Genomic DNA, 12,275 nt, shown 5'->3' with positions numbered 1-12,275 from the left:
AGCACTTGCAATAACAGGAAAGTGTGAAGAGTGCTCATGAGGACTCCTAACAAGCTGGGAACTCTTAAAATGGGCTGCTGTTGGTCATGGATGGATGCATCAAACTCACATATTCCAGAAAAAGGAGAGGCGTTCAAACATACATAATGAATTAAATCACACCGCAGAGGTAGAGAGGGTTGGATGCCAGAGACTCTAAATCAAAAGTAGCCAGGAATCTGTATACTAATGCCGGTATAGATTGGCTGAATTTTCTTTTAATGTCGTCAAACTAGGTTAGCCATCACCCTCAGAGTTTTTACTCTGCTTTTCATTTGGGTCAGCCCCCATCCCTGAGCGCTCTTTTACATAAACAGCTTTGGTTGATTTGATTGGGAGCCCTTTTGATGTTTTGACCTGCCTTCTTTATCAAGTCCTCTCTGCATCTGTCGAGCTAACGAACTCTATTCAGCCCCTGTTTAAAGCACAGGGAGTTTGTTATTCTCGTCAGGCTTTACACTTAGCATCATGATCATTACCCAAGGTCTCGGGGCAGTGTCAACATGAAACCTCATCCCCCAATATAATTTGAGAGCTCTTTGGAAGTCTCTCCTCAAAGGGAAACAATGACACTGATGCACTTTGAGATTTAAAGCACCTGCTAGGGAGGGAAACCCTTCACTTCTGAGAATGTAGTTTATACGAGGCAGTTTCATAACTGGCTCACTGCTAACATGAGAGCATGTATGGTGCACAGTATCTAGTAGGTGCATATCTTCATCAAATACACAAATAAACAGCCAATTAAAAGATTAGGCAACTAATAATTTCAGCTGGTTTTGTGCCATATTTTGATTAAACTATATTTTATTAAACTAATGTTTTAATTTTAACAAGAAGTCACATGGCTATTTGTACAGGTCTTAGGTTTATCAGGTGGCCAGAAACACAACTTTAAATGAATATCAATTTGCTTTGTGTCTAACATGCTAGTGTAAAAGGCCATTTTGTGTCTGTGCTGTATTTACAGCTTTTTGCATGGTTAACGGAGCACATAGTTGGAGCTTGTCCTTATTGTAATTTAACTAAAAACTAACGTGAATTCAGCTGCTGTTCTTCATGCTTTTTGCTTTATTCATGAAGGAGCTTTTTAAAGCCAACTTTTAAAAGCCCCGAACACCTATTTTGTCAATCAGCTCCTTACTATGAGTGATTGGGCACACACACAATTTTCTGCCAAATTTAAACCAGTTTTTTGTTATTTCACATGAGAGGTTTCTGCATTTGTGTTGTAGTCCTTTCTTTTCTTACTGTTTTGAAGTGGGCAGGCCTCAAAAAGAAAAAGTGCACAGAAATGTGGGGCATGTCTTCAAATCAAAACGCGATGACAGTTGTGTGGTCGTCTACTTATGTTGCAAGCCCACTGTCAATCAAATCTGCTCAAACAACACCTACACAGTCCCGATGAAGCAGATTAACTGAGTTTTGGAGTGTTAAACTCTTAATATATAATATCCAAAGATTAAGATTTAACTAATGTTTTGAAGTTTTTCACTCATGACTATTAATGTTATAGAGAAATACTTAAGATTTGTAAAACTAGATTTTCAGGAGCTTTGAAAAACCAATGGGGATGCTATTTGATGCTAAAAGAAGAGTCTTTTGACAGAGCATCGCTTTAAACTTTAAACCTTTGTAACACAAAGTCAGATGACTCCCGAGGAAAGATGCAGTGAATAAATAATGGTGTTATATTGCATCACCATCCATAGAGGTCCACCTTTGCTGATAAAAGCTCATTTTTTCCATTTCAGATGACAACGGTGCCAAATTGCATGTCATTTTGAATACATCTCGCCAAATAAGTGGTTCATCCCAACAACACTCGCTCAGCCTGCACACCTATGACATAACTGATCTTTACTTGCTGAAATAGAAATTTGTTTATTTGGCCTTCACTTGTACTGTAAAGCTGTTATTATTTTGGTATTTGTGTGCGTGTCTGTTTCGGTAGCTGCCCCTTCGCTTGTAGCCGCTGTTTTGTAGCTCCTTGTGTGTCTCTCTGTCGCTGCTGTTTACTTCCTTGTATACAAAGATCTGCCACTGTGTCGAGCGGCCCCGTTGACAGGTAACAATGCCACTGGCTGAGGGGGGTCCCCACAGAGCCAGCAGTCCTTTAGGAACAGAGCCTAGAATAGCGCTGCCATGGGGTTCACTAGACACCATTACAGGGGAACACAAACAGGCAGCAGCAGCAGCCCAATAATACTTTCCTCACCTGTCAGAAATCTGATATATATCGAGATTTAATTGCACATAAACAAAATCCTTTTGTGTTTTGTAATGGGGAGAAAGAATGGCCCCATATGGAGCAGATTAATAAAGAATGAGAAGAAAAGGTTGTTCTAACCTCTTGGAAAGACTTCCTCAACAGTTCAGAGCTTATATCGATCGTTAACACGATGTAGGAGCTAATTATTCATTGTTGCTTTTGTAAACTGAAATGATCCCAGTCTCTATCTACTCCTTGGTGTCGGAATAAATATTTTTAAGTTGTAAAGCCACAACATGACCTGTGAATCCATTCGTCTCTGCCATACTCTCAGGCAGCTTTGGGAATTTTGTACAAATATGACGAAGATGTGTATTCAAACTCCCTTGATGCTCTTCGGAAGTGAGAAAATGGAACACACGTCTCGCTACCTAGACGTGTGAAATAACAGCTGGGATGCAATATAGACTGAAATGAAGGGTGTTTCTCGTTCACCTTGAATCTTGGCTCACATCCCAGATATAAACAAGTAAAAAAGCAAAGACAAAAACTCAGCTGAAAGTAGAGGTAGCCCATATGCTCATGCATAATCATAATGCTCAATATCCTAATCTAAGAGATTATCGTAAAATCGAACAGTGACAAGGACACAGACGTATTCCCATTATGGTAGCACTGTGTATTATCTCATATTAATCTTGCCGCATTCTGATTTTAACGACTTTTGTAAAAGAGCCAAAAAGTCAAGGACAGATGGAATCACAGAAAATGCACAGAAAATCTAACCTACAGCCAGAGGTGATCTCGTAGTGATATCTGATACCTTCACTGTAATGCCAGAGAGGTTCCTTTAGTACAGGATTCCCTGAAATGTGAAACTGATTTAAAAAAAAAAAAAAAAAAAAAAAAAAGCACACACAACTCAGGAATAACAGTTGTAGTATCTTTTCTTGTGCAACTCAATCTCACAAATCTAGTGAAAGCCTAGGTCTGAAATGGAGACTAAATGCTGTGGACACAAGGATGTGAGGAATATGCTCTTCACCACAAAATGGATTTTAAAGAGCAAATACAGTCAGGCCATTGACACATATTTTCCATGTGAAACAGCTCTAGTTAAGGTTTGGATCCAGCCTGCAAAATTAAAATGATTTGGTTAAGTTGTGGGACAGGATTTGGTAAAGCTTAAATAATTTACAGCCCAAAATTCTTAGATTTTTTTTCTGGAAAAGTGACAGCCCTCATGAATAACTACAGCAAGTATGAGTTTAATGATGACATAGCTCTTCAAGGTCTGCAACATTTATGTTTTCATTATCATTTTAGAATCTCACTCATACACATTTCATACCTTTATTTTCGATATCTTGGGGCTGATACACTGTCAACAGCTATGAAAACAAGCCATGGATTTAAAACTGAATTTACCTTTAAAGTCGTGGAGAAAATATTCTTGCAGAAATAGTCAGAAAAGTAGTCAGAATTAGAGGCAAATGCTTCTTTTTCATACCAGTAATCCTCTTGTGTTGGGAAAACATGAACGGACGTGCTTGCATATTTTACGCTGACTTTGGAAGATTTCAGGAGGCATGATTAACATTGTGTTTGAGGCACCAGGACTTACGTCTGACATCTTTGAAGTAGATGGTCTGTCTGTTGGGGTTGAGCAGCTGGATGACGGAGTCGTCGTTGTTTTTCACTCTGCAGCTGATGGTGGCCATTTCCCCCTCGATTACTGACACATTGTCAGTCGCCAGGTTCTGACCTTCGACTTCACAACGCAGACAAAGAATACAGATGGCAAAAATGAAATTTCAGATGGAAGACAGACATTCTTGTCTGGTTATTTACAGCCTGTCAAATATTTATATTTCTCACAACAGGGACTGCATGTAAACCCATGCACAGTGTAAAGATAAGTGAATAGGCCGTGTAGATTGTCTGTTTGCAGCCATGTCTAATCCTTTTAATATAAGAGCCATGTGCAATGTTTGTCACTATTGATCCCCCCCCAGCTCAGAGTGGGCCCTGTGAGTCAGTGCCAGATGGGCTGTAAGCTCTGCTGCCCACGAAGGTAGGGAGAGAGGAGAGGAGAGACTGCAAAAGAGACAAAGAAAGAGTGTAAGAAAGTGGCAAGTGGAAGATATGGGCGGGGTGGAGGAGGGGAGGAAAAGGAAAAGAGAGGGAGTTAAACAGAGAAAAGAGAGAGAGAGAGATGAGCCGGGTTGCATGCTGTTTATGGTTGAGCTTTATCAGAGCCCTCCATCTGAGGTTCCATGTGACCAATGTGCACTCCGTGTGCTCAGCTGTTCTGTTCTGTATCTCTAGGAATAAAAGTGCTGTAAGCATCTAAGTCACTCTCTGTACACTGGCATTGTTGCCACAGACAGGCTGTGGACCTTGTCATCGTAACTTACACCTCACATCAAAAACCCCTGCACAAAAAGCTTGGCTTTGTTTCCCCTGTCTTTCGAAAAGAACGAGGAAGAGAATCAAAAGTCACCTTGTGCTATATTTATCAAGCAGGAGCCAAAAAAGCATAAGGAGAATGGCTAATATGTTTTAATGCCTCAAGATTCACAACAGCGTAGGAACAACACTCTCAGCCACAGCCCCAAGAAAACATCAAAAGCACATTTGCATGCCCGAGTTGTCAGACACCTCTATTGCATTCTGACATTTACAAAGTGGAAGAGAAAAAAACACCTGCATTTTCAGATAGTGATAATGGGAATAGACAGCCAAACTAACATGATTCAAAATGAACTCTGTGAATGCTGCAAGCAATAAGAAATTAACCTCCTGCGGAGAAAAGCTCCTCCGACCTGTCTGATGCAATGAACTACCCATTTCATTCCACTCTGCTGCCAGGGATCAAGTTCAGGACAAAAGGAAGGTAATGGGGAGAAGCTGACGCAGATTATGTCCAGAAAGTACACACTGCAGCCCATTAAATGCTTGTAGTTAATCTAAATCAATTGCAATGCTGTCTATATTTACTATTTGTTAATGTGCTTTGGCATAATTTAATATTTAACTGTGAAAAAGGACACATGCACGAACCAAACTGAATGATAAGCAGAAGTAATGGTTTTTTGAGTTTGGATCAATGTTTACTATAGACAAGGCAATGCCTAATAACAGCCACTAGGGGCAGAAAGGCCAGCTGTCAATCTTTTTTGCAAATTGAATGTATTGACAAACAGACCAGTAGATGGAGGAGTGGGCCAATGGTGCATATCATGTCCAAAATAAATGTCAAACATTTGGATGCAATAACCCACACATTTGGCCTTTTATCAGACCTTGTATCCTCTGTAGAAACTCTGTTTCTCTGGATAAACTGCTTGTATTCACGTTGACTTGTAAGGTGCAACAGTAAGAATTGAGTAGGTAAATTAATGATAGTGGACTTGTTCTGGTGGTTAGCACTGTTGCCTCACAGCAGGTTTACGGTTTGAACCTTGAACCTTTCTGTGTGGAGTCTGCATGTTCTCCCTGTGCTTGCGTGGGTTTTCTTCGGGTACTCTGGCCAAGACATGCAGGCTAAGTTAATTGGTGACTCTAAATTGCCCGTAGGTGTGAGTGTGAATGTTTGTCTGTCTCTATGTGTTGGCCCTGTGATTGACTGGCGACCATTCCAGGGTGCACCTCACCACCTCTCGCCTAATGACAGTTGGGATTGGCTCCAGCCCCCCGCGACCCTTAAGGATAAGCGGTATAATGGATGGATGGACTTGAGTGTTCTGATAAAACTATTGAGATTCAAGATATCAAATGATTCTACAAAACCCCAGAATACATCCAATGCCAGTGTTTTTTTTTGTTTTTTTTTTCCTTTCCGCAATCTGTGGATGGCATTTGGAGTTTGGTTAAAGTTAGGGAAACAGTTTAGTTATGGCAAATTAACTTTGGTGAAAACAATGGTTCAACATTTCTTGCAGAGAATTAGATGAGAAGATCAATACCACTTTCATATCTGTGAAATATAAGGGTACAGACAGCAGCTGGGTGGCTTAGCTAACCGGCCAAGTCAACGGCTGCAGCCCCCCCTTCCCCATGAAAAGGCGAAGCAGCCGTGTGTTCTCGGCCGGGCTGTTCCCTTTTTACACTTTGTTGTTTGTACAGTTTTTTTTAAAGCAAAACAGATTATGTGTTAATTGAACTTTAGTGGTGCCAGTAGGTGGATTTTTTTTAGCCTACGTATCTGTTTCCCCCTGTCTTTGTGCTAAGCTAAGCTAACCAACTGCTGGCTCTACTGAAGTACTCAACATACTGAGATGAGAGTGGTGTCGATCTTCTCATCTAATTCTTCTCATCTAAAGGTATGGTTAAGGTTGGGGAATGGGGAAAAATGAACATTATTACTGATTCCACACCCTTAGTGTCTCCTCTTTGCTACAGAAAAGACACACAGTATTTCCTGGGCTGGACATAAATGTTGAGTGCAGAATTGCTCAATATTGAAGTAATTCTGGGTTGGTTTCAGATGATCTACTTTAGTTCAAAATCATCAGTATCTATAAGAAAGATAAACATAAATATAGACAGACTGCTAAGTTATTAAGGCACAAATAGGCTCTAACAGGTTTTAATAACAGGCTTTAATGTTCTATGGTAATAAATCCTGATTCGTATTTCCTCACAGCCCAGTAGTAACATGGCCTCACACTGGGTTGGGAATGACTGAATTAGTGAATGAACTAAAGAATAAGTGGAGTGAGCGATTAGTCACCTCCTTGCTACATACAAATAAGTAAATAAATAAAGTGAGAGATAATCATGAGCATCAAATCAATATAACCTTCATGTGGAGAGCTGAAATGTGAGATTGTAATGATATCAAGTGTGCTGGAGCTCCTTTGTAAATGCACTAAGTGTTGCAGAAGATGAGGGTGAAAGCAATGTGAAGTATTTTGATGTCTATTTTATTTCATCGCTGTAAAAGTAATATATTTGGCAGTCAGAACAGCAACATTGAGCAGCCTCAAAGCAAGGTTATTCTGCTCCCAATCTGTTGGACGGAGAGAAAGGGAATGCAATAGATAAATTCTCCATAAGGTTTAGCAGCCCCAAGCAAGGTTGGTCCCCCTCCAATATCCTAGCCTAGGCTCATCTCCAATTCAAAACACACATAAATAACGTCGCTGTGATTAGCAATCCCATCAAAGTGAAAACAGGCCACTTTGTGGAACATGGAGGGTTTTTGCAATTGGAGTAAACATTTTCAATTGCCTCGGCATCCTGGTCATGATTGGGTGCAAATGAGGAGAGGCAGTCATTAATTCTGGGTGGTGGGTGGGGATGGAGGGGGAGTGGGCAGAGGCATGGCACAGATGACTGGCTGATAAATTCACACTCATTCCAGCAGCTGTCTGGAAGAGTAAAGTGCCTGTATCTCTACACATGGCTGCCCTCCTGTTCCTGCATCACAACATACTGAATGAAACAGTCAGAGGGAAATACAGACCTTCAAAAGTCTGTGCGCTCTCTGAGGGGCTGTACAATCTGGCATCAAGTGTCTGGCACAGAGGCTCGGCTCATCAGCCGTAGTCAAAATGCAAAACAGCACCTACCCCGACCAATTTTAGCAAAAGTTGACGAAATCAAGAAACATTAGCAGACGGGCTCCTCCAGCAGAAGTTCGGAGACAGGCACCTTTGAATCAAGTTGGCTCACTCTTTGAACTTCTCTCTCTTGTTTTCACATCAAAAGACATGAAAGGGGTAGCAAAAAGCAGGACAGCCAGCCCCCAATTCCTCTCCCTTGAGTCACCGCTGTCTGCAGCAGTCGTGTCCTTTCAAGGAACAAGCAGGACTATAGACAGTCATTAACAATAAAAGTTTCTCCCTCTCGTTCTCTGATGCTGTCTTCACTGCAGTGTGTCTTTATCCTCCTCCGTCATTAAACCCTGATCCTCATGATGAAATGCTGTTTTAAGGATGTTCACAAGTGAGAAGGCTTCTGTCTCAGGGTATAATTAGCGCAGTGCCATTTCTCCCAGACCCTTTGCATGGGAAGGTTTCAAAAATTTCATACCCTCTAATTTGGCCATCTTTTCTTTTTCTACCAAAGACGAGCTCTCTCAGAACCTCAGTGTAACCGTTTGTATAATGATGCTGTAACGTGACTTGAAAATAAGCCTGTTAAAACCTGGGGAAAAACACTCTGTCCTCCCTCACTAACAGCAGTATTGAAAGTTTTGTCATTTTTTTGATATAAATGAAAGGATCTATACACTGTAATGATCAGGTGCCGCTTTCTAATGGGGCACCCTTTTATAAAGGGTTTATAAATCAAAGCTGGCTTTAGTAGTGGTTGATGAATCATTAAAGCTTCATAGATCAGTTTTAAGCCATGTTTATCTCCCTTCCAGCAATAGTAGATTGTTTAAAAGCATTAGTTACAACTTCTAAACCCTTTATGGACACTGTAATATTTTGCTGTTACATTTCTCAGACGTAAGCGCAAGTGTTTCAGGGAATTGTTTCAAAATGTTCCAAATCGTTGGGATAGAGAAATCAATTTTGACTTTTCATTTGGACAAGAAATATGTGCTCGTCCTTTCAACAGTGCAATGTGTTTTCTTATGTTTCTCACAAATTGGCTTTACACCACCTGAAATCACAGAGTTAATTTCAATAATTCACAGTTGGACATAAGATGATATAAAATGACAATGAAAGGTTAGCACACCTCTGCTAGCGTGGCACTTGTTTGCAGCTAGACATGAGAGAAAGGAGGGAGACAGCCACACACTCATGTTCCTGATGAAGAGTATGATATGGTGTATAGAGGTATCATACTGTTATGAATAATTCTATATGAGAATAACTGTGTAGTGAATAACGTTAGCGGCTTGGCTCTCACCCATTTTGGTTCAGACTTCCGTATCTGTCTAACTATTGGATTACTTGATCCATGAAATTCTGTGCAGACATTCACATTTCTGTTTATTATTTTGTTCAACATTTTGGTTAATGAATAACCTGCAGCTGAAGACATTCCTATGAGATAATATGCTAATTTTCAAATGATGAGCCATACTGTGTGGCAGTACATCCTTGTAGCTCTTGTGATTTGTTGTATATCAAGTCGACTTTCATGACTCTATCTATCTATCTATCTATCTATCTATCTATCTATCTATCTATCTATCTATCTATCTATCTATCTATCTATCTATCTATCTATCTATCTATCTATCTATCTATCTATCTATCTATCTATCTATCTATCATAAAGCCTCACAGAGCTGCTATCATGGCCGTAGACTATTGTTGTTCTAATTAAGAGCGATAGTTACAATCATTTGTGTTTCTTTTTGCTGCTGGTATAATTAAAACCAACACCAGTGCATCTCCCAGCATCGTAGAAAAAGCTCATTAAAAATAGACAAACTAAAGTCTCAACCAAGTAGTCTGGACAGACATTGAAATCTGCCATTACATGTGGCGAAATGTTGATTTGAGAATAAAAATAAAAAGAGTGGATCGGCATTGTGAGTTGCATGGCTCTCTCCTCCATCCTGAAAAGAAAACACCAACATAACCAGCCATTCATGTAAATATGCACAGATGAACAGACTGCAGTGGACAGCCAATCAACAGACACAGACAGAAGCAAGCACTTCCAAATGAACAGCAGGTAGCAAAAAAGAAAGAGTACCTGTCACGGTTTCAGCAGCTCCTGTAGCAGCGCAGGCAAGGACGAGAGCAAAAGAGAAGAAAACAGACAGATTGTGAGCAGAGAGGATGCAAGCAGACAGCCATATTCCACTGATAACAAAAAATATTCATAATTTCTAAATAGGGGTGTTGAAATTCATTAAATTCAAACTCCATATGCTATTTGTGTAATTTTCAACCAATTAAGAGAAATACAAAAGGCGTCATAATGGCTCATTTTTGCAATCCAGCCATTCTTTTTTTCCACAGGTGTCTACAGTCCCGAAATAATGAGCCATTTTTCTCTCCTCATCCATTTTTCCTGACTGTTATATTAATATGGAGGAACAGAGGGAATATGTGGACTTTGTTTTCTCCTCCTCATGTCCCTGATTGAGATTCCAGCCAGCCCTGCTCTGGAGCAGCCACTGCCTGGAGACGCTACCCCAGGGACCCGCGGTGTATCCTGGAGAGGAGAGCACCCATTCGGAACGGTGCCCACCCAAACTGGCATCTCGCAGGGCATGGGAGACTGGCGTGTTCCCAAGTCCCCGCAGCAGTGCTCAGGGCCTGCACCCTCGGGAGAGCTTCCATCATTCATTGTCTGCTATTCATAAACAACCAGCCCCCCGCTCCCCCCTCCCATCCCAACTCCCCCTTCACACACACACACACACACACCCCTCCTCCCCTTGCCCTCTGCTGCACATCCATACCTTCATTTTTATATTTCACACACCATCTTTTCTTATGTTGGCATTTCGCACAGACTTTGGAGCTTCTTTACTCTGACTGTGAATGTGAGCTTCAGTGGCGAGTGCACAGTATGTTGAAGTGACTGCTTGTCTCACTTGTCATTGCCGGCGTAATAAGGGTGTAAGGTATGACACATGTCCTTGTTATACTCCTTTGTGCATTTTCAATGTGTCAGCAATTCCCTCAGGACAAAAAAAAAATGTGAGTGACAAATCACACACAATGGGAAACAAATTTTGAACATTGTCCTGGAGCCTGCTACAATGTGTCGCAGACTTGAGCCTGTGCTTCTTTAAAACTTCAACTGTCACTCAAAACTTTATCTTTATTATGTGATAATTCAACATAATGAGGCTTCTGGGGCAATGTGGCTTCAGCTGCGAGTGTTTTGAACAAAAAGGGGCTGTGAGTGATAGAGGTTGATAGCCAGACTCAAACTCGGGCTTGAATGAGCACATCGCGTGTGTCCCAGTCCAACCAGCCCTCAGGACAGCCCATAATGAGGCTTTTGAGCTGCTTTAATTGCCAGGTAATTATAATGTTGTAGCAACATTATGTAAATGACTCATTATCATCTTGTATGTGTGGTATATCTGCCCTCATTTTATGTTACTTTGTCAAGAGTGTAACCCAGAAAAATGTATCAACATAATACTGGAGCATCACAGTGTTTAATCTTGTCAACAGAGACCTACTGTATACCCAACAAAAAGACTTGTGATATAGTGTGGTGACACCTTCCCTAACCCTTCAGCACGATCCACTTCCTGCTGGTGGCCCCTGAAGGGGCTATAAATAGCGTTGTGGTGTGTCTGCCGTGCTCCCCTTCTCTCCTCTGTACCTGCAGCACATTAGGTAGAAGTTATGAGGTGCCAGCACGACTGTGATTAGATGTCATGGCTGTCGCTCTGCTTAGACAGTGCTGATAGACAGATTTCTGGGGAAATGCGGGTGATGGCATTCGTGCGAGTGCAGCCATTGCACCAATCTGTCAATCACTCGGGATGAGTGCAGACAGGCCGACCGTCCTCCAAATAATGTCTGTCCTTGTCTCCTCACCTCTTCTCTCTTTCATCCAAATCTCATCCTCTTGTTTCGCAAGGCGAGCAGCATTATGTTCAGAAAGTGTAACATTTCCCTCTTTCCACCTGCCGTGATGCTACATTTCCTGCTGCAAACACGCTCATTGTTGACATTTGAAAGGGCATATTCTTGTACTGCATTATGTTTTCTATAAGAACTGAGGCTCTAAGTGCTCTGGTATTCAGGCAACTGTGTTCAACCCATTGCAACCCCAATGAATCCATAATAATCTGCACTATTTTTTTAGTCACTGACGCAAACTAAGGAGACTGGATGTCTGGTACGAGTGGCACATAGCCTCTCTCTATCGCTACTGCTCAGTAAAAGCAGTGGGGTAACACTAATGAGGCAACATTTCGTCTCAGTACTAGTGTGATGCCTTTGAATTACTGTTCTTCCTTTCAGGTAAAACATTCCCTTGCTCATTTATGCTCATGATCTGCAGCATGTTGCATGTCAACCTAGTGTGTGATCGCACTGCATAAGAGGACACAACAGAGCTGGATGCTGTAGTTCCC

General features: G+C 41.3%; 1 protein-coding gene across 1 annotated transcript in view; it reads right to left on the bottom strand.

The window, feature by feature from the left end:
• cadm1b (cell adhesion molecule 1b) overlaps positions 1-12,275 on the bottom strand; it is a 129,659-nt gene that overhangs the window by 28,249 nt on the left and 89,135 nt on the right. Inside the window, exons 2-3 of the mRNA XM_070829496.1 lie at positions 9,920-9,940; positions 3,876-4,022 (exon numbers count right to left, since the gene is read on the bottom strand). Of these exons, the coding sequence (XP_070685597.1) occupies positions 3,876-4,022; positions 9,920-9,940 (168 nt within the window). The remainder of the gene's footprint in view (positions 1-3,875; positions 4,023-9,919; positions 9,941-12,275) is intronic.

The sequence above is a fragment of the Pempheris klunzingeri genome, chromosome 4 (assembly GCF_042242105.1).
Source record: "Pempheris klunzingeri isolate RE-2024b chromosome 4, fPemKlu1.hap1, whole genome shotgun sequence".
NCBI classification, from domain to species: domain Eukaryota; kingdom Metazoa; phylum Chordata; class Actinopteri; order Acropomatiformes; family Pempheridae; genus Pempheris; species Pempheris klunzingeri.
Note: the sequence above shows the minus strand (reverse complement) of the source record. Positions and strands in the feature narration are given on the sequence as shown.